The 27,379-nt window shown below is 46.0% G+C and overlaps 1 protein-coding gene across 5 annotated transcripts in view; it reads right to left on the reverse strand.

Annotated features, from left to right (window-relative positions):
* Positions 1-14,115: 14,115 nt before the first annotated feature.
* EML4 (EMAP like 4) overlaps positions 14,116-27,379 on the reverse strand; it is a 157,488-nt gene continuing 144,224 nt past the window's right edge. For all 5 annotated transcript variants that reach the window (XM_032352855.1, XM_032352854.1, XM_032352853.1 and 2 more), the window contains 4 exons: positions 20,520-20,607; positions 19,875-19,973; positions 17,477-17,607; positions 14,116-16,859 (listed from right to left, as the gene is read on the reverse strand). In XM_032352855.1, the coding sequence (XP_032208746.1) occupies positions 16,389-16,859; positions 17,477-17,607; positions 19,875-19,973; positions 20,520-20,607 (789 nt within the window). In that variant the 3' untranslated portion in view covers positions 14,116-16,388. The remainder of the gene's footprint in view (positions 16,860-17,476; positions 17,608-19,874; positions 19,974-20,519; positions 20,608-27,379) is intronic.

Genomic DNA, 27,379 nt, shown 5'->3' on the forward strand with positions numbered 1-27,379 from the left:
ATATAAAGTGGTAGTCTGTGACTTGCCGTAGCAAGGAACGGTGACCTTTTGCTGAGGGTAAAATAAACACCCAGCAGCATCCTCACAGGCTGGCAGGCTCTTACTTGTCTGTACAGATCTAACCTTTATTCTTCTCTGGTATTTCCTCCAAGTTTTTATTTTGAAAAACTTCAGACTACAGAAGGATCATAAGAGGAGCACAGTACACACCTGTGTACTGTGTGTACCTTCACTGAGCAATAGATTTGCGTTTTCTTGTTCCCTTACAAGTGCAGGCACATGTAATGAATGTCTGTAAACGCACATTTGTTCTTCGCTGAATCAATTAAGATTAAGCTATGGAATTATGATAATTCAGCCATAAAAACTGTAGGCAGTACCTTTAAGAATAAGGACATTTTCCTTTGTAACCGTAATACAGTTGTCACACTCCATTTAACATTGATAACAATACTATGTAATATATATTCTGTATTTAAATTTCCCTAGGCATCCCAACAATGTGTCCTTTATAGTTGTGTTTTTTAAAATGACAGCCTTAATTGGAATATAATTCACACACCATAGAACTCACCTATTTCATTTTATCTTTTTTTTTTTAAACGATTTATTTATTTTAGGGAGAGAGTGTGTACGCATGGGCGAGGAAGGGCGGAGGGAGAGGGACAGAGCAGCTCAAGCAGACTCCCTGCTGAGTGCAGAGCCCCCATTCGGGGCTCGATCTCCCCACCCTGAGAGTTGACCCAAGCTGAACTTGAAAGTCAGACATTCAACTGACGTAGCCCCCCCCAGGTGCCCCTACAATTCACCTATTTAAAGTGTATAGTTCAGTGGTTTTTACTGTATACAGAGTTGTGCAGCCATCACCACAATCACTTTTAAAACCTCTCCTTACCCTAAGAGAAGGTTCTGTCCTGTTAAGTCATTTCCCCTCCCCCACCCCACTCCCAGCCTTAGCAACCACCGATCTATTTTCTCTTTCTCTGTATTTGGCTTCTCTGGGCATTTCCTGTGAATATAATCATTTGACACGTGATTGTCTGAGACTGGCTTCTCCCTGTAATGAGTTTGAGGTTCAGCCATGTTGTAGCACTTGTCATGTGTCAGTGCTTCATTCCTTTTTATGGCTGAATGCGACTTCATTGTATCGATAGGCCACATTTTGTTTATCCTTTCATCGGTTGATGGACATGTGGGTTATTTCCACTTTTTGACTACTATGAATATGCTATTAATGCTTCAATGGACATTGGTGTACGGGTTTTTGAATGGGCCTGTGTTTTCATTTCTCTCGCGTATGTACGTAGGATATACCCGCGAGTGGAGTTGCTGGGTCATGTAGTGACTGTGTTTAATTTCTGGAGGAATTGGCCAGACTTTCCAAATCAGCTTTACCATTTTATATTCCTGCCAGCAGTGATTTTATTTATTTATTTGACAGAGAGGGAGACAGCAAGAGAGGGAACACAAGCAGGGGGAGTGGGAGAGGGAGAAGCAGGCTTCCCTCTGAGCAAGGAGCTCAATGCAGGGCTTAAGCTCGGGACCCTGGGATCACGACCTGAGCTGAAGGCAGACGCTTAACGACTGAGCCACCCAGGTGCCCCATGCTAACTGACTTTTGTTTTTGTTTTCGGTCCAGAAGCCACTCGAGGATCAAATGTTGTATTTAATTCCCGTGTCCCGTTAGCTTTTTAAAATCCAGAATAGTCCCCACTGTTGTTCATTGAAGAGTTTGAAGAGTTCAGGGCAGTGTTTTGCAGAACATCCTTCAACTTGGATTTGTCTTACTGTCTCCTTATGACTGGATTGAGGTTAAACATATTTGTCAGAAATTCTTATATGATGGGGTATTCTCAACTTGATACCAGATTGTCCTGTTATTAGCAATTTGAAGGTAGGGTAGCTTTATTCAGCTGTTGTCTGCCGGATTTCTCCCTTATAAGATACCCTTTCCCCTTTGGAATTAATAAGTGATCTGTGGGGTGGTATTTGAGACTGGGAACATCCCATCGTTAGTTTACACGCAGTGTCATAGTCATTGGTGATTCTTGCCTGAAGCATTTAATACTAAGGTAGTTGTAAAAATGTGATTCTCTGTTCTTTCTTTCTGCGTTGTTGACATTTCCCTGTGAAGATGAGCTCTCCTCTCCTCTTCCAGAGTTCTAGTGTGATTTCCTGACATTGGAATGATCACCGTCTCTGTCAACGTTCATTCCTGCACTTCAGTACACCCCAGATTTGGCTTCTGTGTCATGTCGACGCGCCCTGTCAAATGAGTCTCTGCCTCATTTTTCTGAATTATCCCACCTTATGAATACATCAGAATTTATTTAACTAGTCTCCTTTTGATGGGTATTTAGTCGTAAAGTTTTTTGCTTTTATAAGCCCTGCTTTAATATATGATCTTCCTATGTCATCTTAAATGTTCTTGAATGTATTTGTAGGGTAATTTCTAGAAGTGAGACTTACAACGCGAAGGGAATGTGTGTTTCTAGTTTTGATAGCTGGTCCTCACTGATAGAGACGGTGCTGGTGTGCATTTCTACTTAGCTGTGGTGAGGGTGCCGGTTCCTCCTCCCTTTTGCCAGCAGAATGCTCTATCAGACTTTTTATCTTTGCCATTCTGGTAAGTGGTAACATTTCTCTGGTTTCAGTTGTTTTTCTAGGGGCACCTGGGTGGCTTAGTCAGTTAACCATCTACCTTCAGCTCAGGTCATGTTCCCAGGGTTCTGGGATCGAGTCCCACATCAGGTTCCTCGCTCAACAGGGAGCCGCTTCTCCATCTGCCTGCTCTGTCTGCAGCTCTCCCTGCTTGTGCGCGCTCGCTCACTCGCTCGCTCTCTCTGACAAATAAAATCTTAGAGAAAAAGATAAAATTTGGGGGTGGGTAAAAGTTTAGGTGGAAAAGTGAAGTGAGAATCAGTAAAAGTTGAAGGAGAAATTTCTGTTACATAGACATTTGTGTTTTTAATGAGCTGGAGGGAGGTGTCTAATTGCAGTGCTATTTATGTGCCACTGAATACGTTTATAATAGTGATGTAGTAGTTTACACCAATACCTGTCAGACACCCAAAACTATACTCTTTGCAGCTATTTAAACATAACATCTAAAATTTTTCCTTGTAAGCTTATATATACAAAGGGGCGCACGTAGATTGTCAGAATTCTTTTCAGGTGCACAGGAGCGAGAAAGGTTGCAAATAGCTCCTTTGTACTTCTCCTTTCAAAGAAGTGCCCCCTCCTCTGGTCTGTCACCCAGATTCCCTTTCAGGGTCTGACTAGCTTTCCTTCTGCTGCGTAGCCTCTTGTCTGGTGTGGCTCTGATGTGAGGCCATCAGGGGCCTGGTGAAGGAAGTGGTGGCTTTAAACACCGGCTGACTTGGATTTGTATACTTTTCCTTCCCTTTGTGTGTGGAGCTCTAGGGAGGCTCCCTGGGCTTGTTTGGTGTTGAGGTTTCCATTCCCCAAGTCTTCCAGACTTTTCTTACAGTTGCAGATTGTGCAAACCTCTTATTTTCTGACCTGTTGACCTTCATTAGTAGAGGTTACACCAGGGGCAACGATTCATTATTTAGAAATTGGGATACTACCCGCTCTCAGCAATTAATACATTTATTTGACATTTTGCCCATATTCTGGGTTGCATCACCTTTTTTTTTTTAAAAAAAGATTTATTATTTATTTATTTTGCAGGGGAGCAACAGGCAGAAGGAAAGGGAGAAGCAGGCTTTCCACTGAGCAGGGAGCGTGATGTGGGACTCAGTCCCAGGACCTGGGGATCATGACCTGAGCCAAAGGTGGACACTTAAAGACTGAGACACCCAGGCACCCCTGGGTTGCATCAGACTTTAATCTAGCCCCCCAAATTGCCCAAGTTGGGTATGGTTGGAAAGTGGGATCGTGTCCTCAGTGCTCTTCTTGTCAAGGTCATTGGCCGTCTTTGGTTGTCCAAGGCTCCTCTGACCCAGGGTTATCAAGGACTTCTTCTACTCATCCTCTACTTCCACCAGCTGTTTCATTAGGGTGCAAACGCACATGCTCTTAGGTGCCAGGGACCCAAAGATGAGTCAGATGTCTTTGTACCAAGCACTGTGATTAAATTTAAGGGAACATCTTAAAATTTTTTAGGCCCTTTTCAGGGTCTCTGTTTCAGTGGCTTAGAGTTGATAAACCATATGACCAAGAAACACTTTTGTTATGGAGGAATCCTGCCATTATCCCTCACCTGTTCCAATCTGCGTGCTCTGTGTGGTCAGAGGGGGTCTGGTGCTGTGGGACAGACTGCCCCGGCTGTGGCTTCTGTTCTGGGAAGCTTCTGGCACCTTGGCTATAGGTTGCCCCTGCTGTTGTGAAGGCATCAGCTGAGCCTTGCTCTTCTTACACGAGAGCAGCTGGGGTGGCTCAGCCACCTCCCAAGGTGCGGACAGGAGTGGGATGGGTCATTTGCTTTTTCTGGCATTGGCAACTGTCAGCTGTCACTTGCATGAGCTTGAATCGGGAACCGACCTTTGTGTGGTTCCGGGATGCAGGGGGTGCCGTGCTGCCTCAGGACGTGTTGGCTGGGCAGATGCTGCTTTTGCTCAGGGTCTGGAATGGGTTAGAACCGATTTCCAAGGGAGTTGCTGCAAATACTAATGGAAACAGGGCGAGCAGAGTGTCTGGGAATGGCATTCTTTAGAGAATTTTTTCCCCCCTCAAGTTCTGACAAAGCCCTCCTGGGACATCATGCCTTTCCTTGCCCATGACCTTGTCCATGACCTTGAGCTCTGTCATAGTCACTTGAGTGTACCTCAAGGCCCTGGCCCTTTCTTTATGCTGCCCTACAAGCATGAGCCAGATCAGCCAAGTGTAAATATCACGGTCTGGTGGAAGTCCGCTGATGCCCAGGCTGTGGCAAGTGCTGGGGTCGCCTCCCAGTCAGCAGCGGAAAAGGGCCAGGGCCTGGCTATCAGGTACAACCGAAAGAATCCGGGAGCTGGGTTTTGGAAGGCAGACTAGGGAGGTTGAGGCTGGGGCCAGGCTGAAGTGTGGGCATATATACCTGAGGGCACCTCCCCGCAGGTGGGCCATGCCAGGGCTCCTAATGGTCTCAGCATATCTCTGGAGTGGGGAGATGTGGGCAGAGGGCAGGAGGCAGAGGTGGGGGGCAGGGCGCACCTTGGACAGGGGTCTGCTGTCCCCAGCACTGGGGGGAAAAGCCAAGGAAGGGGGGGGGTCTCTGCTTGGTTGCTCAGCTCAGCCCAAGGTGCTTTCCTCAGGTTATGGAATTGCCGGAGAGGGTGGGGGAAAGGTGGAGGAAGTTCCAGAATTGGTTAATACCTGTCAGGCTCCAAGCCCATCTCCTACTTGCCCCCAGCTCTCCCCTGCTTAGGCCACAAAACCTCTGTGTTAGACCGCAGATTAATTTGAAAATTGAGTTGCAGCTGGATGAGTTGATGTCAACTTCAAAGTTCACTGGTGCTTAATTAAAGCCATCCAGAGACTAAACCTGCTCCCAGGAAATTATTCTGACCGAATAATTAAAGAGAATAAAGGTTAGATTTGTGTTTCCGGTGAAGTCTGTGTTGCATTTGGCATCTCCAAAACATGAATTCCATTAACCTTTCATGAACCAACATTAAATTGCTTTCAATTAGTTGTCATTCTAATTAAAGTAGAGTCACACAGAAGAGCCTTTGTTTATACTTGGTGTCTGTTCGCTTTTCTCTGGAATTATGTCCTCTTGAAGAAACGGTCATTTGGAAAATCGGTTTGTGACTTTGTGTCTGCCCATCCCTCCTTCAGTCAGGACCTGCTGAGCGAGCATCAGGAAGGACTGGGCGGGGGGAGGCAGGCCGTGGCGGCGGCCGAGGCCTGGGGTAAGTCTTCCCTGCGGGGGGCTGTAGCTTGTAACGTGTCCCTGGACCGTGGGAGCCAAGGTTAAGGAATGGTGAGGTAGCCTGTCCAGCCTGGGCCAGCGTGGGCAGGCCCAGGAGGGCTTGTGGCTTAGGAGGGGAGGGTGTGCCATTAAAGACTGAAGCGACAGCCCGACTCTGCTTGTGAGGACAGTCGTGTCTTAGGCTTAGGCTTCGTAGCCAACAGCTGCTCAGGCCTGGGGTTTCTTGGTGCTGCCAGCCAACCCCAGCACCACTGTTGAGCTGGCCCTGGGAGTCTTGTGGCTTCCTTTCTTTCTTGAGTCCCTCGCTCCCTGGGCTGTGTCTGGCTCCTCACGAATTTTATGTGCATGTGGTTTTTGTTTGTTTTGTTTTCAAGATTTATTTTTAGAGAGAGAGAGAGCGAGAGCACAAGCAGGGGGAGGGGCAGGCAGAGGGAGAAGCAGACTCCCCACTGAGTAGGGAGCCCGACTTGGGACTAGATCCCAGGATCTTGGGATCATGACCTGAGCCGAAGGCAGGTGCTTAACTGACTGAGCTACCCAGGTGTCCCTGAGTTTTATGTTCTTAACCTTATGGCCCATCTGGTGTCTTGTCCTTTCCCACATGGCTTTTCAGTGAGCAGATCTGAGGTTGAGGATAGGCACTCTGCTTCCCTGTCAGACTGGGGACTTGTCCCATCTTTACCCACAGTGACCCTCAGAAGACTGTTCTCTAATTGCTCTGTGCCAGATGCTGTGTTGGGCAGTAGAGACCAGAGAGAGGGGACATTGTCTCTGGCCTCCAGGGCTCACAGAATGATGAGCTCACCAAAGTGGGACAGAACCATCTAGAGGCAGAGCCAGGGCCCAGGCGGGCGAGGGAAGGGAGCACTGTTTGAATTCATAATGCACGCCTAGATGCTTTCCAGGAGATCATGGTGGGGAAGGAGTTTGGCCTGAGGGAAGAGCATGTGCAGCTGGACATGTGCGGGAAGAGATGCGGAGAGGAATGGCCGGACTCAGGACTGAAGAGGGAAGCTCAGGCCGGGTCACGAACAGCCTGTGTGTGTGATTCCAGTGATGACTCAGGGTGATGGAAGGGACGAGACTGCGGGTACACAGCAGGGCATGTTTTGCTGGGGAGAAATGGGTTGTCGGTGAGGCCCCTGGACAAAAATTCTGGTACGCAGTTGGGTCTGGAGATAGACATTGGGGAGTGAGCCGGCTTCGGGAGCAGCGGAAAGCATAGTGTCTGCTCCGACGCTAGGGAGTGTATGTGCTCCAGCAGACAGACTGGGGGAACCGTCCCTGTCTCCAGAGTGGGTGGGGAGGGCAGGAGCCCGTGATGGCTCACAGCGGCGTAAGAGCAGGGGGGACATGACGTTCTGTGGAAGAAGCCAGACACAACATACCGTATCGTTCCGTGTGTGTGAAAGTCACAACCAGGCAAAACTAATCCATGGTGACAGGGGCCAGAGTAGAGGTTACTCTTGTCGGGGAGTCCTGACAGGAAGAGGAGGGGGTCACAAGGCTGACTCCTGAGTGCTGGGAATGAATGTTCCAGGTCTTCATCTGGGTGGTTGTACATATGTGTGCATGGCTACCGATACACTGAGGTTTGTTCTCCGTACTGTAAGTTATACAGATACAACAATCTTTTTTTTTTTTTTTTTTCCGAGAGAGAGCGAGCACACGCGCTAGTGTGTGACGGGGGTAGGTGGGCAGGGGCAGAGGGAGAAAATCTTAAGCTGACTCCTCGCCCAGCATCCTCGCCCAGCATGGAGCCCAACGTGGGGCTCGATCCCACACCCCCGAGATCATGACCTGAGCGGAAATCGAGAGCTTAACCTACTCTATCAGCCAGCTGCCCCACCTAACCACGCTTTAAAAAAAGGAAGGCAGGCGGATGTAGACGGGAGGAAAAGTAATTTTTTCCATTCTTCGGACATGGAGGCTGAGAATCCTGAAATAAAAGAGATTAGAACAAAGTGTTTACCTCCTGGCTACACGGGAGATGCCCAGGGGGCAGTGAGTCCCTCCCCGAGGCAGCTTGGAGTTCAGGCTTCAGTACCTCTCGTAGGGAAAGGGGAGAGGAGCGAAAGCCTCTTGCGGAGAGTAAATGACTTTTAGGGAAGACGAAGGGGCCTTTAGAAGAACAGATGGGAGGTACGACAGTTGGTGACAAAGTTTGTCAGGATGTGGCGTCCATTTCTGGTCTCCTCTCTTGTGTGGAGGATCAGGTTCCCCTGGCTGAAGCCTCTCGCAGGGAGGGGGGCTGGAGGCAGATCGGGGGCTTCCAGAACTCTCCCTGCATCTGCTGCTTTTCAGGGCCTATAGCTCCAAGGCCTCACTGTACCAGAGTGGCTTGTGTTGGGCGGCGTGGCCTGCCACCCCTGCGAGGCGGGAAGGAGGGGGGAGGCCGGGGGGCGCAGGAAGACTGCAGCCGGGGAGGGGGCGGTCAGCAGAGGGCGGATACCCCGGGGAGGATGATGTCCGGGTCACTCCCCCCACGGGCTGCTCCGCCACGACGCATGGGTGTGGCCGTGTCCTTGGAGGCCAACCTGTCTGTCCTCCTGGGTCTACCTGTGTGTGTCCCCAGCGCTGCGCAAGGGGCGCCGCAGAACAGAGCCCGACAGGGAGGAGTGAAGATCCTCAGGTCGAAGCCCTTACCGAGAACCGGCCTGTGCCCCGTTCGCAGCTCCCGCCTGGGCCTGGCGGCGTCGGTGCCTTCCCGACTCCCCTCCCCGACAAATCCCTGTGTTTAAGTTTGATAATGCTTAATTAAAAAAGGTGATGAATAACTGTAATTTAATTTAAAAGGACTTTCTTCTATTTTAATGTGTGGGTTTCCCATAGAAACCACTTGAGCTGCGGCGGCCCTCGGTGGCAGCTTCATTACCAGAGCATCTGCGGGCTCACCTGGTTTCCCAGACAATCTGTCGCGCTGCTCCTCGCTTCCAGGGCCAACACGGTTCGTTGTGGTGGCGGCTCCAGCCAGCCCTCTGGAGAGGACGGCCTTCCCCGGCTGGCGCTGACTCAGCGGCTCACGCTCCAGCTGTGGGAGTGCCGGGCCTTCCCCAGCAGGTAGGGGCAGAGCCCGAGCTAGGCGGGGTGCACCTCCCCGGACTCCCCCTGCTCTGCTCCTCTGGGGGGCAAGGCGGGTGGGGGGGGGGCTTGGGGCAGCACAAGAGTACCTACACTTACCCGAGACCACAGTAGAAAATGGCTTTCTTGGGCCAGCTTAGTTTTTTCTTTTTCAGATTCCTCCCTTGCCCCCAAGGAAGGGTTGCCCCAGTGCGCCAAGGGAACAGGACTGATCTTCTCGGTGCTCCCAGGGTCCCACGAGGGCTGAGTCTTAACACATTCTTCCAGGAAGGAGGGGGTCTTGGCTCAGCTCAGAATGAATTCATCTTCTAAATGAAAATGTCAAAGCCTGGCAAACATTCCTGCTAATGATTCCGGCGATGAGGTATTCGTGGGCAGCAAATAGTGGGCCACGTGAAAATGGATTTTGCCAAGGAAGCTGGGGCCTGTCAGTCTCCTGGGAGCAGGTCTGATAACCTAATCTCTGTTCTGCAGCGGGGCCTGGCTGAGGAGTGGGATTCTTTCTCTCGTCATTTTATTACTTCCGAACAGGGATGGTTTCAGCCCCAGCGCTGGAGGACAGGCAGCAGCGGCTTCCGGAGAGGGTTTCCAAGAAAGGGAGTTTCCAAACCAGTTAGAGGCAAAGCCAGCCAGAAGCAAGGGGGTGGGGGGGTATGGGGTGTGTGTGTGTCTGCCCGTGCCCATGTGTGCTTGCAAAATGGCCCATCCAACGAGGGTGGAACCCCAAGGGCCATCTTGCCCTGGTGGGTGTTGTCGGAGGGGCACTCCAGCTGGTGAAGCCTCAGGGCTCCCAGGTTGGCTCTTTTCCCTGCTGTCCCAAATGCTGAGCGTTACAGCCACACCTCTGGCAGCATCTCTGCCAGCATCACGCCCACCCTGGAACTTGGAATTCTCCCACAGACCTGCAAAGCTGGGGGCCTTGCGGGCTGTGGAAGCTGCGGTTTGGTAAGCAGCAAGGTTCTACTTGACCCGTAGGTGGGATACTTCACGTGCACGAGGACGGAAATTTTATGAAAAAAGACTGTTGTATTAAGACCCATTTCCTTTTCCACGTTCCCTTCAAAAGCATAAAGGGAAGTTCATGTTCCTACATCATAATTTTAAGCTTTGTATTTTGAAATAGGTAGACTCACAGGTTTCCAGCATAGTACAGAGTCCGTTGAGCCCTTCCCTCAGTTTCCCCTGATGGTGAGGTCTGAGATAATGGATACCCCCAAGAGGAGGAAAGTGTTCGCTGCAGTGACCCACACTGCCGGCCTTGTGCAGTCTGCACCACTGTTGCGCGTGCTCACATTCATGTGAGTGTGTCGTTCTGTGCATTGAATCCCATGTATGGATTTGTGTGATCACCGTCCCCACCAATATGCCTGCAGACTCTTTTTATCCCCGCAGAGCTCCCCCCTTCTGTCCCCCCGGCAGTCACTAATCTGTAGTCTATAGTTTGGTCATTTCAAGAATGTTACATAAATGGAAATACAGTAAGCATTCAAGATTGGCTCTTCTTTCCCTGTGTATAATGAATGCCCTTATGCTTCCTCAAATTTTCATGTGTCAATAGTTCTTTTGTATTTAGTATCCTGTCCTAGGGGTTCTACATCATTATTTATTAAACATCAAATTTTAACCTTTTGGATGTTACTACAGAATTTAAGCAATGGTTGGGTGGTTTCCGTAGATGACCAATCTAAGATTCTTTAGTAAGGATATTTACTTCTCACATTTCAGATCATATGCTACTTAGAGCATGCAGTTCGTTCTCTAATTTCACGGGGAACCTGACTTTGCCATATACCAGTTCTAAAGCACACAGGGCCTGTCTTTACAACCTTCCTAGGTCACATGCACCGTTGAGGGCAGGGCTGTGTTTGTCTCCTCCTGGGGTTCCCCACGGAGCCCAGCACAGCTCCATGCACGAGGCAGCCTGGTGACATACAGCTGCTGTGTGGAAGGCTCCTTTGGACCCAGTCCTGTACACGTGCCCCAGAAGTAAAAGTGGCTGGAAGGTGCTGGCATTACAGGACATAGTTGTAGAAAGACTGAAGTCTACAGAAGGAAGAGGACCTGCCTTCTTGGGATCCCTGCCTTACAGTTGTGTAAACAGAACTAGTGTTCTGCAGGTGACACGGTAAGAGAATGCCAGCTTCCAGTGTCCCCGCTTCCAGCCAGGTTTCCAAGTCAGCCCCACCGAGCCGGGGCTGCATGCGCGTCGCTGTGCAGAGGCAGCCTCAAAGCCCTTTCCCGGGACGCGCTCCGGCTTTGGGACCCGGGAGTGGGACCCGACAGGCCTTGGCTGCGGGAACCTCAAGAATGAAACAGGATGACCAGGTTCGAAGGATTTGCTTTTTACTGAAAAAGTTGTTTTTCCTCCCTGAGGCCGTTTCTTCTGCCCCCACTCTCCTTTGTTTTCTGTTCCTTTAGTGAGACCTGGTGAAAATAAACTCTGCCAGGAGGAGCCGGTTTTGTGTAACCCGGCTGCGATGTTTAGCCATCAGCCCCGTAATTCTGTGTATTCATCTCCGTGGATGGGTGGCTGCCGAGGAAAATCTATTTTCAGGGCCACGTGTTCACATTGCTAAGGGAGAGGAGGTGCACGATCAAAGGCCCCGGGCTGGGCACGGGGCCGGCAGAGCCTCCAGGCTTGTGGTGAGACGTGTGGGATGGGGAATGAGGACAGAGTGGAGAATGCACGTGGCTAAGGACAGGAAGAAGCTGCTACGTTCGTTTTCAGCGTAATGGAAATTGCCCAAAGGTTGGAAAACAAGGGAGCAGCGTCTCCACACCAGCCAGCAGGTTTAAATTGAACGTCAGGGACTGAGTTGGCTAAAGAAGGCAGGAGAGCAGGCCATTGCTGGCAGCAGGTGCCACAGGATGGCGTAAGAGCCTGGAAGCTTCTCGGCCCTGTGCTCTGGTTTTGGGGGAGGCAGGAGAGAGGACTTGTGTGTGAGGAGGGTCCCTTCAGCTTTGTGCCTCCGTCCAGAGCCCAGCGCCGCCTTTTCCAAGTCGAATCGCTTTGTAGCTTTTCCTGACGCTGCTCTTCGGTGCTTGTGGTTCGTTTAACCGAGCTCATTCTTTGTATTAGGAACCATTAAGTGATTCCTCTGTGGCGCGCCAGCAGTGGGGCGCGGGGCAGCCGCGAGGACTCGGTGGGCCGGAGGATGTGGCTTCCAGTCTCCGCTGAGCTGCTGGGAGTGGGACCCAACTTCGTCGTTCCTGAGTTGCCTGTGCGCTCGGAGGAGAGACTCACAGGTGGGGTTGCTGCAACGAAGAACTGAGTGAGCGCAGTCCACACTGTTCCCGTTGAACGGCAGCTGGGTACGAGCCCTCGGGCTTTGTTGTCACCCCTCTCTTCGTATTTATGTCCATGTATGGAAGTGGTACCAGGAAGTTTCTCTGCCAGATTTCTGGATTGGCCCCACAGAAATGGACTGAGTTCAGGAAGCCACGGTCTCCTGAGGCTGTCACCCATGGGCGCAGAAATGAAACAGGCTGACATTTCCAGAGGAGTCACTGAAGTTTTTTTTTTTTTTTCCGTTCGGGATTATTTCTCTGCCTTCTTTATATTAGAGCTTTAAGGGTTATTGTAGGGACTTACTAATGAGTGTCAAATAGAAATTCAGGTTTTCTTTGGAGATGGTAAATTAGCACAGAACATTTAACATGACCTGAGACCCTGTGAGGACAGCCGAGAGTGCCTCTTTACAAAAGGGCACATCTATATTTTGGTAGAAAGGTCTGGACCTTTCTGTGGTCCTTGAGGACTGTAGCCCAGGCAGATAAGGCTTTTCCAGCAAGGCCTGGCTTCCGTGCTGGGGACCGATGTGCAGCAGCTTCCCCCACCCCACCTGGAGCCAAGATGGAGAAGGACGCGGGCCTTCTTGCTTCCCTATCTCCTTTCCAGATTCTCTATCTACCCTCATTTTTTCCTCCTTCCTCCGTTTCTAAAGGCTGTGTTTCTCCAGGCACCTGCGTGGCTCTGTCGGTTAAGCATCCAACTCTTAATTTTGGCTCAGGCGTGATGTCAGGGTCCTGAGATCGGGCTGTGTTGGCTCTGCACTGAGGTGAAGTCTGCTTGAGATTCTCTCTCTCCCTCTCTCCCCTGTGCGCACTCAGGGCCCTAGTATGAGTGGCAGAAGCAAGCTTTGATGTTACAAAACGTAACATCCTGGCATGGCCATTATCTAAGTAAAGGAACATGGGCCACTTGCTAAATCTCCATGTCCTTGCCTACAGGGTAACACTCCCCCAGCCCCCCATGAAGGCCCGGGGTGGGGGTGGGGGCACGCTTGGCCACACAGGTGCTCCTCTGTTGGCTGTTCTTCTTGACCCAAGTCCCACCTAACTGCTCGTCAAGCCTGTCGTTTGTCCTAAAAACATGTCTGTAAACTCAATCTCTTCATTTCAGTCCTGGCTTTAAGCTGGAACCCCAGTTCCTTCTAGAAGTTATACCAACACATCGGTGTGTTTAAAATCTATTTCATCATTTCCCCTTTATGGATCTCCCTCTTCTTTGTATTGAGGGGAAAACCACATAGTTCGGTGGGTTTGTTCTGATGCCCGTCAGGCCATTTGTCTCCGAATTGGTAGATTAATTCCTGCCCCAAGGCAGCCTCTCTGGGGCTAGTGTGTTGGGAGTGGCTGGGAACATACACTCCTAGTTACCAACGATGAATCAGGTAACAAAGAAAACCTCATTTCCATGCTTTTAAAAACTAAGGTATGGAATGTTCCCAACCTGTTTTTTCAGAAAGAAAAATTTGTAGTGGCCAATTTCTGGTTGTGACGCAGAGGCTGTGTCCCGAAGCAGCGCAGGGAGAGAGACGCCACAGGGAGAGGGAGCTCAGGGCCCTGCCGCGAGCCAGGACTTCACAGAGGCGGCCTGCGGGGAGGCAGCGACAGGAGGCTGGCAGGTAACCAGGGTCACCAGGATCACCCCACGTTAAACATTAGATAAAGTGTAGACATGAAATAAATTAAAATGAAGCTACCCCCCCAGTAAGTGGAAGCATAATCAGAAGTCATTTCCTCTAACATTATGAGGTGGGGCTCGTTCTGACCAGAATAGGGGTATCCCCAGCGTCACCTGATTAACTGCCATGTCTTTTGATAACGGACAGTCATGGAAACGAGCCGTATAAACGAGGAGTCAAGACACCTGATACATTTTGATCATTTTATTTTATAATCTTCAAAATTTTCTGCCATGAGACAGGAATGCATGATAGAAATGGCTCAACATCTTCACATGAAACACTTGGATTCATTTTCATTCACAAGTTTTCCTAAAAACATCTACAATTTCATAATCCCACCCACTTGCAACCATTATCACAGATTTAATTGACCATTAAACAGTAGTTGCCAGCAATAGAGAGCTGGGACGCTTTCTGCGCGTTAGTAGTGTCTTGTGAAACTTCCACCCAAGAGTATCCCGAGTATAAATCTCATTGTACACAGCAACCCCAGAGGTGACCGGTGTCCCTCAATAAACTCCCTGCTGGTCACGGAGAGCTGTATTGCCCAGGTGCTTAAAGAAATGCTTCTTCCTCTAGGACTACTTGTTCTTCTCAGTATTTTTCTCGCAGGGAGTAACACGTGCTGGCCCGATATTTTTGATGCTCTCTGAAAATTATGTATAGAACATACTGAAAAAAGATGGATTGCTTGGAATCTCTCTCTCTCCTTCTGAAGAGAACTACTTTGAGGTTTTTTTTCCTTGAAAAACTGTAAACAAAAGGAAAGAGATATACATGGACATATACCTATACACATAGAGATATACACTGAGTATTTTCAATGTGGCGTATATCTTCCTATAGAGATACACACAGAGTGTCTACACTCACCCCTTCACACATACCCGCACCCTTACATACAGCATGTGAATATAAATGTGAGTGTCCTTGGGAGTTCACTGGAGTTTGTATATTAATTACCAAATGATGATGAGATACCTGATTTGCATTACTCCTGAGAAGGTACTAGAAGGGAATGACAGTTCTGATGCACTTTGGAATGGCACAATCACGTAAACACTTGCATACTTATACTTAAGACTTCTGAACTCATTCAAAGTTTCTAAACATGATCTAACAACAACAACAACAAAAATTCAGCAAGTTAAAAAATAAATCCAAAGTTTTTTTATAATCAATGTATAAACAAATATATAGGAAATGCATATTTGTCGGTAATTATAGTAGAAAACATGTACTTAAGAAAAAACAGTCTTTTGACAAGAAACAAAACAAAACTATCCAATGCACAAGACATGCATTGCCCAAAATAGCAGAGGAAGCCACATCAGAACTGCAAGGCTTACAGCAACTCTACCAGAGAAAAATTACCATATATAGCAAGTCTGTTAAGTATGCAATTTATAAAAAATTACTGTGACTGTTATTCATACTTCCATAGAAAAGAATTTGTAATTTTCAGTCTTACCCCCTCAATATAATCTGTATAAAAACTACAACTAAACTGATGAATTTCAAGCACCAATTCAAACTTATTGTATTTATATTTCTCCTATTATCAAAGGAACAAATTATGAGGAAGGCTAAGCTAAAATTAGCCAAGTAATTCTTACAGTTGAGTTTTATAGGCATGCGGTTTTTCTTCTTCCATTCACTTGAATGCCAAACATTGAAAAATGTTTTGGCCAGTAAAGGAATCCTTGGAGGAATCCATTATTTCTGAGTATTAATGGTTTAATATACATTAAAAGCTCTTTAACAAACCACTGCTTTCTTAGTTCTAAGATAAGATTTGCACACAAGAAAGGAAGGGACTGTTCCTCGCAACGACTCAGAAAAGGGCAGCACCAGGCGGCAGATGAGGCAGGCGCGTCTGGACAGCTAGTGCTCGTGGAAGGATACGGCGCTGGGACTCAAGGCAACCCCACTACTCGGGGCAATACTGGAGTTTTTGTAAAAAATTTCCACTAGACATTTGGGGTGGGAGAATGTCTCAGTAAGAGAGCATTTTTTTTTTTCTTCTGATTTTTTCTGCATCCGGGGAAAAACAAAGTAGCACAGTCTGAGCCAGCAGATGAGTAACAGTGTTTGTGATGCCTCTGGTTGTTCCTGAAGAAAACTTGTTCAGATAACAAGGGGTTTATTTTAGATCCATACAACTGCGGTCTTTGTTTCCAGTATTTACATCATACCACTTACGTATGCGGGTAATTTCTGAGACAATGTTTCAGTCTTTCCTGCTGTTAAGTTTGGTTCATTCTCAACACACAGCAAAGCCAGCCTTCAGCGGGGCCGCCGGCGGCTCTTGAGAGACGGCAGGTGAGACTACTGAAAACAGATCGTGGGCAAACGCAGAGCTGCGAGAGTGATGTGCCTCACTCCCGGCCTGTTACCTGAACTGTCCCGAGATCACACGCAGCTGCAGGAGCAGAGAGAGTCGCACTGAAGCCCTGCGGTTAAGACAGGCCTGAGGGGTCTTGCTGGTGCTCGGGAAGAGTGGCCTCACTCCGCTCCTTGCCGCCCTCCGGGGACGGCTCCTCATACACGGGCTCACCGAGGTCTTCACTGCCCCCTTCACTCTGCTCCTCGACGTGGTCCTCACTGGGCGCCACAGTCTGTTCCAGGCTGTTCTCCAGAAGTGTGGGAGAATTGCTTATTCTTTCTTCTTCAGCCGTCTCATTGAAGGGCTGGGAAGGAGGTGGTGTGGGAGTATCAGACTGTGGGACACTTTCAATGGAAGACATGGGGGCTTTGGTTGGAGTACCATCGGCTACAATCTCATTTTGAGGCAAAGATAACTTTTCTACAAGTTTCCACTGAATGATGCTCATGTCTTTTCCACCAGTTGAAATCAGGTGACTGTCATTATGAGTAAAACTGACATTGGTGACATGGCTGCTGTGGGCACTGTACTTGTGACTGGGAGCCTGGAAGAGAGAGACGGGAAAATTAAACTCACTCTTTACATGCCTGTTTACAGCAATGGAAGCCACCAGGTAAGGGACGTAATTCAGATCCCAGCCAGAGTCAGCACGTCTGAGGAATGGGGTTAGCAGTCATTTCCTTTTAATACTCATTTCAATGGGAGAAACAGAGTAACATACATACATCCATATAGTCAGACCATATTATTTCCAAAAATAACGTAATAAATAGTCTGTTAGGTTAACGACGTTCTGCTGAGCCGGGTAGGGGAGAATCTACTGAGCGGGAGGACGGAAGGTGAGTTAGGAAATGGCTCCAGGAGCTTCATAATGTTGATGTATGTGTAGCAAAATATTTTAGTAGGTTTAGGAGACATTTAAATATCTACCAATAAATTACTGATAAACTAAAAATAATAAAACATCTGCTGTCTTCTCTAACGGTTTCTGGACCTTAATGGTGAAGGAGTAAACAAGCAGCACCGGCCTGGCGCTACCCCCCGCCCCGGGCCCCTCGGCATCTCAGTGAGGAGTAACCGCGCAGCTCTTCTCACCAGCAACACAAAAATATCCCCAAACAAAAGGCCCTCCAACACTCGTTTTTAATAAATTGATTTTACCTTTGCTTTGGAGCAGGGATACTGGAACAGATGAACTTTGCAGAAGTCATCAGCAACAGCGATCACCTTCCTGTTGTGGGATCGCACCAGTGCATTGATATCGGTCCCATCGGATCCTTCTGGCCAGACACCTTTGATACGGCAACACGAGGGTATGGAAAAATGAGTCTAAAATACAACTGCGATGCCACGGGGGTTTATTTAATTTTAGAATCTTCAACTTAGCTGCTAACATTTCCCTTACAAATTTCTTAGTGGTTCAATGCGTCAAAGGATGAAGTTTTACCTAAAAATCTAATAAAATTCAGTGAAAACAGCCTCAAGATGGAAAATTTAAAGACACAGAAATACTCACTAGTAACCAGCAGGTGGTGCTAACAAATAGTTTTAGCTTAACTCCCCTCCGCAAATAAGCTCTTCCTTTTTAAAGTTTCTAGTCGGAGGGGAAATTCTGTTTACTCGTACAGCAAAGTGCAGGAACACAAAGGTACAGCTTTAGTTCTTCCCAGCAGACTCTGGGGAAGCCGTGTGAAATGTACACTCTTTCTCTGCTGTTCTCTGCAGGCAGGCTCTTCAAAGAAGACCTCCAAAATTCTTTATCTTAATGGAAATGCACAGGCCACCCACTACTCTCCCATGCTATCCCACAGAATTTTCATGCAACTATTATTTATATCCAGAGACATAACAAATTTAATTATTCTGAATCATGAGGCACTGGTGATCACGTTCAACATAATTAGCACAAAACACTATTAAGACTAGATGGAAATTATGGAATACAGAAGGGCTGAGATGCTGGCCTCCTGTGGTTCCGTGCTATTCTAGAGAACAAGTTAGTTTTTGGTAAATTCGCTAAAACACATTGAAACATTTCTTAACTGACATCTCTTAAATAAATATTACTAGCTATTGGCTACTGTCTCAGCTTCACCCAGAATAATTAATTGTATATGGACGAGTTAGAGTTAGTTTTTAATTTCCTGTCAGCCCAGTACTCTCCTCTGTCTCTACAGCAGTTGCGTTTAGCACAGGGACCTATAATGGATTATTTTTCTCATGTACACCGCGAAAAGAACTGTTCTGATCTACGATCAGGCTGGAAGAGAGAGCACAACTGTCAGAAGGCAGAGATGTTGTTAAAGGGAAAAGTATTAATATTCTGAACACTGCTTTAGGTATTGATGTCCCCTTCGTATCCAGGAGTCTAACTACTGAGTAGAACATCTCTTTTTGGTACTTCGCAGACAAGGCTTTATTATCTTAACTTTTCCATTTGTCTTATAACTTCTTCAGAAGGGTACCCCCAGATTGAGAAGGGCTTAGAAAACGGTCACAGGAAAAGATTTTGAGAAATATCTAAAACATGAGATTAGGAATGATTTCCAAATTTTATCTTTAAATAACATCTCCCAAAAAATGCCTTTATATTTCGACAGATGGTGCTGGGACACCTGGACATTCACATGCAAGAGAGTAAGAACTGCTGACAAGGAAGTGGGGAAACAGAATCCTGGGAAGTCACGCTAGTGGGAATGTAAATAGAGCAGCCACTTTGGCAAACAGTCTGGCAGTTCTTCATAAGGTTAAACACACGGTTACCACTGGACTCTGGAATTCCGCTCCTAGGTATATTTCAAGGGAAATGAACACATGTCTATAGAAAATCTTGAACATACTTGTTCAAAGCAGCATTATTTGTATTAACTGAAAAGCAGAAACAACCCAAGTGTCTCGTCACCTGAAGGCGGATAAACAAAATGTGGTGCATGCATACAATATGCGTACAAGGGCTCTCACTCAGCCATAAAAGAAAGTGCTGACACATGCTACAGTGTGGATGGGTCTTAAAAACACTCTACATGGAAGTCCAGAATAAGCAAGTTATTAGAGAAAGAAAGTAGATTAGTGGCTGGTGGGTACCGGGGTGGGGAGGAGTAGGGAGGGACTGCCTGTGGGTAGAAGGTTTCTTACTGGGATGATGAAAATGTTCTCAAATTAGACAGTGACGATGGCCACACTACAGTTCTAAAACCACTGTACTGTTCTCTTTAAGAAGGTGAAATTATGTGTTATGCTCAAGCTATTTTAAAAATGCTTTTACAAATTAAAATACTTCAGTTTTCACGTGGAGGAAAAAAATGGGAAGGCAATCTGTGCTATTATGTATACTTATTTCAAGTATCTTTTGTATTAAGGACCAAAAGTCTGGTGGATTTTGCAGAGAACTTCATATTAGTTTGATCCTAATACACTCGATTTCTCGAATCTGACATTAATAGCAATAACACTGAAGAACACACACAGACTCTTTTTTTATTTAGAAATTTAAGCAAGTAATTACTATGTACAAGAACACCCACAAACCATCTTTTCTCATCAGGTGTCATGTTCTTACCAAAGACTTGAAAGCCTAGTACGCAGGTATAGGTTGTCCAATCCGTGTCCTTACAATCAGATCGATTCCTGATTAGTTTGCAGCCATGTGTAATGTCCCCTTTAAATTCAGAAACAGGAAATATAGTCATAGTGCCTGTATAAATGTATTTGAAAATGTACCTTGATTCAAACTAGCTATGTTTGTTTGTAATCCATACACTGAAAAACACTAAGATGCATTTAAAAAGGAAAAATAGTGTTCCCTTTAACAGGGTTTATAAAATTATAAAACTGTTCCCCACTGAAATTGTTCTTTCTTTAAAAAGCATAAGTGCCCATGTATATACTCTTTCCTCTCTCCAGGAAAACTTAAATACAAAGCCATATAAGAGCAGCAATCTCCGGGCACCTGGGTGGCTCAGTGGGTTAGAGTAGCCATCTCCCTGAGTAATTTCTTAGGACTACATGTCTACATATGTAAATTAATTCGTTACTTTCTCGGAGAAGTGAACTACATTTGAGATTTTCACTCTTTAGCTCAGAGTAACATACTGTCAAGTCAGAGAGCCAGCACGCACTCTCTGCACAATTCACATTCTGCACAGCCGGTTCCTTTGCGCCCTGGACAGACCTGTCTCAGCTGGATGTAATCATTTGTACTTACAGTACAGTATCTCATAGTCTCCTGAGTTGGACATAATATACTTGTTGTCTGGGGACCAGTCAAGGTGTGTGATATAGCTGGAATGTCCCTAGGAAATAAAAGATCAACTATTAGAAAGCATTTAGCATTCTGAACAATCAAGAGTTTAGTAGCCAACAGGTTTTCTGAGAAGCCATTCATCTGGAATTCCTAATGTGTACAGAGGAGCATCATAGCGTTTAAGAACTGACTTGAGCTCACAGAAGATCTCTAGTTCTTTTTCACCCTATCTTGCTGGGAACTGAAGGCGCAGGTATGCAAAGATACCGAGAGATACACCAAGAGTTCTAGGAGAACTCCGGAATGGGGGCGAAAGGTGGCTCAGCCAACTCTTGATTTTGCTCAGGTCACAATGTCAGAGTCATGGGATCAAGCCCTGCGTCGGGCTCTGCTCAGTGTGGAGTCTGCTTGTCCCTCTCCCTCTGTTCCTCCCCTTGCTCTGGCATTCTCTCTCTAAAATAAATAAAATCTTAACAAAAACAAAACAACTTTGGAACGAAAAAGGGATCTCACTACAGTGGGACACACTGAGCACCTGGAACTTGGGAGTATCTTGCTGGCCTTTCCAACCAGACAGCAGCAACGAGCACCTACTACCTGTGTCAGACTTCCAAGAGGAGTCTCACAGGTTTGTGCCTTAAAGGACACTTCACTGATCACCTACCGTTGGGCCTTTTTTCAAGTCACTGATCTCCCCTTTAGAAGCACTTAGTTTTCAAGAATGAAGTAAGGGTTCCAGGTTGGTCACAGAGAGCACAGCTTTCCTGGGCTGCTGCTTAGCACCCACGGTAGAGCCCCAGAGCTGGGGAATGTGGCACAGATACATGGGCATGGGGAGGTCTCCTAGAAAAACTCTTATCTCCAAAGACTATTTCTGGGGAAAAGTCACCCAATATGTACTCTTTCAAACAGCTGGATCCAATATGACCATCTGACTCATTAAAACATTCCTTAAACAGGAGACATGATCTTTTTCTGGTCTAATTTTTACTAACACTGTGGGAATTAAGACAAAAAAACTATTAAATGCTGTATTTTGTTGCTTTTCTATGTAAGCATTTGAGGATTTCTAAGATAAATCACAAGTCTTAATGGTGGCACAATGAGACTCAAAAGCACTTTTATTTCCTATAGTCTGTGGTAAAGCATATTTACTTTCTATTGTACTTTTTGAACTACTAGCTTTCTGCACGTATTTTTTTAAATTAAGAAAACTCAAAGTACATTAGATGCAGTTTCTAATGATTCACATAGTATTCTTTTTTATTCTTAAATTTTTTTAAAGATTTATTTGACAGAGATCACAAGTAGGCAGAGAGACAGGCAGAGAGAGAGGGAAGCAGGCTCCCTGCCGAGCAGAGAGCCTGATGGAGGGCTCGGTCCCAGACCCTGGGATCATGACCTGAGCCGAAGGCAGAGGCTTTAACCCACTGAGCCACCCAGGCGCCCCAATTCACATAGTCTTCTGATTACTCCATTATCCTTCTGAAGTCTAACGATACCTCTCTGGAGCTATGATCTCCCTCACAGTGCTATATGACAAATATATTTACACATTTAAATACATTTAAATGCTGTGAATTTGAGAACTGTTAAGTGCCTAAAATCCCGAGTTTAGGAGGTATACTGGAAAAAAAGTTGGGAATCACTTGCTAAGCAAAATGGAGACCTACCAACTTCACAAGAAATCAAGTTTCAAAACCAGAAGGACACATATGGTTACTGGATATTTTCTGAATCTGGCAGGAGGATAAGGTTCACACAAATCCTTTTCATGGTATGCATGATGCCTGGCTCTGGCATTAGAAGCCATGCCTCTCAGAGAAGAAAACTGCTGGCTATGTGCATGAAGGATATTAACAGATTAACTAGGCAAAGTGCTGTCCTCCAAGAAGCATTCATACTAATATAGAAATATTTAAAAATATCATCTGGGACTCTGTGAAAAGGCTTAATAACATTATTTAGAGGAGCATCAGAAGCACTGTACACATAATATTCATGTAGTTCCATCTGTATTGGACACAGCACATATTTAGAAGGTAAATGAGTATAAAGTATTCTCAAAAAGGGCCCCTGAGGGGCTCCTGGATGGCTCAGTGGGTGAAAGCCTCTGTCTTCGGCTCAGGTCATGATCTCAGGGTCCTGGGATCGAGCCCCGCATTGGGCTCTCTGCTTAGCCAGGAGCCTGCTTTCCCCTCTCTCTGCCTACCCAATACAGAAAAGACTTACCCCTCTCTGCCTACTTGTGATTTCTGTCAAACAAACAAATAAATCTTTAAAAAAAAAAGGGGGGGGGGGCCTGAGAAGAAAAAGTACCCAATACAGAAAAGACTTTGGGGAAGTTACCAATTTCTACTGGAAAAACGAACTGAGTATTTTTTCCCTGGTATGGATTCCAATATAAAAGCAAAGAGAAGGGACGCCTGGGTGGCTCAGTTGGTTAAGCAGCTGCCTTCGGCTCAGGTCATGATCCCAGCGTCCTGGGATCGAGTCCCACATCGGGCTCCTTGCTCCGCAGGGAGCCTGCTTCTCCCTCTGACTCTGCCTTCCACTCTGTCTGCCTGTGCTCGCTCTCGCTCTCTCTCTCTCTGACAAATAAATAAATAAAATCTTAAAAAAAAAAAAAAAAAAAGCAAAGAGAAGATTAAATGTAACTGGGGTCTATAATGTTACCTTCCCAGACAGCACTCTAGAGAGTCCTTGCCCTGCCCAGCTCACAGGCCACGGAAGGTGCGTGTACTGCATGAGGGAAGGTAGCCTCACATTCCACCCCAAGGGCACGAGACACAGTTAAATCTAGACACTATAAATCTATTATACTTCCTTGAAAAGAAACAGTAAAGTACTCTAAGCTAGCACTTTCACTACTATTATTAAGTAATCATAGTAAACAGATGAAGCCCAAAAATACTACTCTGAAAAAAAATGAGAAATATTTTAGCTAAATCTTTGTCACCGAGAGGATCATCTAAATCAGTGAGTTGTAACACTGGTTATATATTAAAATTACATGAAGAGTTTTTTAAAAAGTAGCAAGGCCTAGAGTTAGGGATCTAGCATTTTCCCTAAGGAGGCATTCAGGTGACTCCCCCCAGAATCTAGAGCAGTGCTGTCCAGTAGAACTTTCTGTAGTAATTAAAGTGTTGTGTATGTACACAGTCCAGTGCAGCAGCAACTAGCCACCTGTGGCTTCTGAGTACTTGAAATGGAACTGGATTGTACTTAGTTTCATGAACAGAAAGTTCTGGTTAGTAGCTGCGATGCTGGAAAATGCAGGTAGAGAACAGTCCATTCGTACTCCACGGATTTGAAATACCTCTTTTGTTATCTAGATATCCATATAAACAGACATCTGTTTCTGGACTCTCTTTTCTGTTCAATTAGTCTATCTGCCTAGTTTTGATAGTTTTGTGGGATGTGGAAAACTTCAGAAACTTCAGAACTTTAGAACCACTTTATCAATGCTGAAAACTTAAGTAAGATGGCATCAAATTTGGAGAGGAATTTGTAGAGAACGGATATTTTTATCAAGTCTTTTAATCTAAAAACACATTATGTCTCTATTTTTTCGGTTCGTTTTTTTCAACCATATTTCCTGTGCTTTACTTGCTAGATTTATTCTCAAAACATCTTTTTGTTTTTGTTGCTTTTGAGAACAGGATATTCCCCCCCCGCAACTGCATTTCTTTTTAAAAAAAATTTATTGATTTATTCGAGAAAGAGAGGGAGAGCATGCGCAAAAGCAGGGGGAGGGAGAGGCAGAGAGAGAAGTGGGTTTCCCGGTGAGCAGGGCGCCTCACTTGGGGCTCATCCCAGGACCCCCAGATCATGACCCAAGCCAGAAGGCAGACACTTCTAGACACTTAACCACTTACCCGACTGAGCCATCCAGGTGCCCCCCCGTCCCATCATGTTTCTGATGCTCTTTTGCTGGTTCAAGGGAAAGCTGTTCTTTTTTTTTAAAATAGATATATATTTTTTTATTTAAGTAATCTCTACAGGCCATGTGGAGCTCTAACTCAACAACCCGAGGTCAAGAGCTGCATTCTCTTCCAACTGAGCAGGCTGGGTTCCCCCAGGGAAAGCTATTCTTCGGTGTCCTGAACAGCTGTCTAAGTCAAGCCACATTCCGCCCCCTTCCCTGAAGGATGGAGCTGAAACACTGATTTCCCAACCCCTTCTGCAGCTAGGGTGCCAGAAACCACTGAGTGGGGCTTCCAGGGAAACTTTTAGAGAATGGACTTAGGAGGAGAAGTACCTTTCCCCAGTCTAATCTTTTCCTCCTGGAACGAGGATCTGATAACCAGAGAATGACAGAATATAAAGAAAGATTTTGAGTCTCTGATGACTTCTGCTTAAATGAGAACACACCCCTCATTTTTTTTAAGTCACCAGGTACTGCATATATCCTGTTACAGTAACAATGATCCTAATGCCTTACTGAAATACTGGTAAGTTTTATGGATTAGTTTCTTAGATATTTCTAAGCAGACAGTTTTAGACTTTTTTCTTCTTTGATGTATATTTTCAATTAATCAAACTCCTGGCAAAAAGGACACTTACTTTTACCAGCACTTCTTTCCTATCCTAACAGACTCTGAAACAGTGCATCACTGCAACTCCAATATATTTCATTTCCTATGTTACCATCTCAGAGTAGCAGTGTTAAAAGGAATATAGGAATTCGAGTCAAGCAGAAAGCCAGTATGTTGGCAATCGGGTGTAGAATAAAATCATCTTAATCCTACTGCAAGTAGAGTAGAAACTTTAGGTTAATCAGAACATTTAAACTCTTTCAAGGAAAATACACAATTATCCATAATTAGAAAACTCTTCTTGAACTTTCACAGATTCATATTCAATGCTGAAAAACATGCCCAAGTACAGCCCGGGGCTCATCTAGTTACCGAGTACAGTGCTGCTGCTGCTGTTGCTGGCATCCAATACTGAGCAGAGAACATTCTCGGCACAGTGTATCCATGGTCAACTCTGGGTCTCTCAACAGCCTGCATGAGGGTGCCCACTTAGCAGAGAACAAGTCCAGGGGACAGAGAGAGGTTTCTTAACTTCATAAAGAAATGGTGGAGCCAGAGTTTAAGCCCAGGTCAGAGAGCACAGCATTTAATTCATGCTTATCTTTTAATCATTTCTCTAACACTGAAGATGAGCAGAACGTAATTTCAGAGTAGCACTTTAAGAAAAGGAATTTATAAGTAACTAAGGACTTTTTCAGTACATTTCAAAATAGCACAGCTGAGATAAAGAAACTGTGTGGAAAGCAACAAGATTGTAAAACTTCACAATCCTCAACTCACATTCCTCAAGGAATTTCAGATAACCAACCAGTGGTCTTCAAATTCTTTTTAGCTGTAAGATATTTCTTACACATTAAATATTATAAGAAATGCCCAGTGTGCAAAGCAAAGAAAATCATATCCATACCAGCCCAGCTTAGCCCCACTCACAACCTTAAGGCTTTGCAGGAGACAAGTTAAAAAGAGCTCCAGAACCCAAAGCCTTTTTTTTTTTTTTTAAAATAAACTTTTCTATAGAAGCAGTTATAGTATCAAAATGCTTAGGGGTGCTTGGGTGGCTCAGTCGCTTAGGTGTCAGGGTCTGGTTTCAGCTCGGTTCATGATCTCATAGTCACGTGATCAAGCCCCACTCTATGCTCAGCATGGAGTCTGCTTGAGATTCCCTCTCCCGCGGGCCCTACCCCCACTGACTGCAGCTCGTGTGAGCAAGCTCGTGCAAGTGCGCACACGCTCTCAAAAAGAACTGAATCAAACTGCTACAGTCAATATGTGATACAGCCATGAACCCCTGAATCCTACAGTTTAAGCAAACCACTTTTTCTAGTATGTACTAAACACTAAGAAGATGGATGTTTTCATGGAAAGTAAAAGAAAGAAAAAAGGTTATTTTAAATTATATGGTCTAATTACCAGGCAGAAAATGCCACAGATCTGGTAGAGCCAGCTTGGGGTGTGTGCTGGAGGGAGTGCAGAGCACCTAGGGGGAGCCCGTAAGCAGTGCTCCCAGGGGCAAACCCGGGAAGTCTGAGGACAGAGGTCATAGAAGAGAAAATGAAAGGCTGCCACAGACAAACAGTATAGAGGGATGACTCCATTCTCTCTTCCTCTCCATCCCTCAGCCTGCCCAGAGAGGTCAGGTTCATGAGGAGATTACTTCTTGGAAGATCACTGGGGTTTCTTCCAAGAGAAGGCCTGGGATGATGTGTAGTAAATAAACTTGAGGTGTCTGAGGTTGCTACATAAGAGCAAGTAAATTCAATGACTGGAAGAGCAAGTTTTGTGTGTTTACAGAAACTGCAATAGAAGTCCCCCAGGAACCTCCGAGAGTTAACTTTACAATCAACATAGTGTAAGAGCAGAAAAAGGTTAAGAAGTGTCATCATAGGTCCAAGGCCAGCAAGGATAGGCTACAACCTGACTGCACATATGAATCTGTCCAAAAAAGTGTCATTCAGGTGGGTGGTCACCAAGGAGTCACAGAGGCAAATGTGGACAGTACCCACCTAATGTCTAGGATAGAGGGACCTGAAGACCAGTTCCAGGGGTAGCTACTGACTTCTGGGGATGTAGGTGCCAAGGCTGCCCACCTCCTGATTATACTCTGGTTTCACATGCGTATTTTTGCCTGAAGGGAAGTACTGGCTGGAGGATGGGCATGTTCTGTCCCCATGGCATTTACATACCTTATTTTAAATGAATAAACTAGCATTCTGTTGGTTTCCTGAGGGTTGCTTATAGAGAGAAAACCTGATTGGCCAGAAGAAACTAAGATTCAGTCCCTTA

The sequence above is a fragment of the Mustela erminea genome, chromosome 7, assembly GCF_009829155.1.
Source record: "Mustela erminea isolate mMusErm1 chromosome 7, mMusErm1.Pri, whole genome shotgun sequence".
Classification (NCBI taxonomy): Eukaryota; Metazoa; Chordata; class Mammalia; order Carnivora; family Mustelidae; genus Mustela; species Mustela erminea.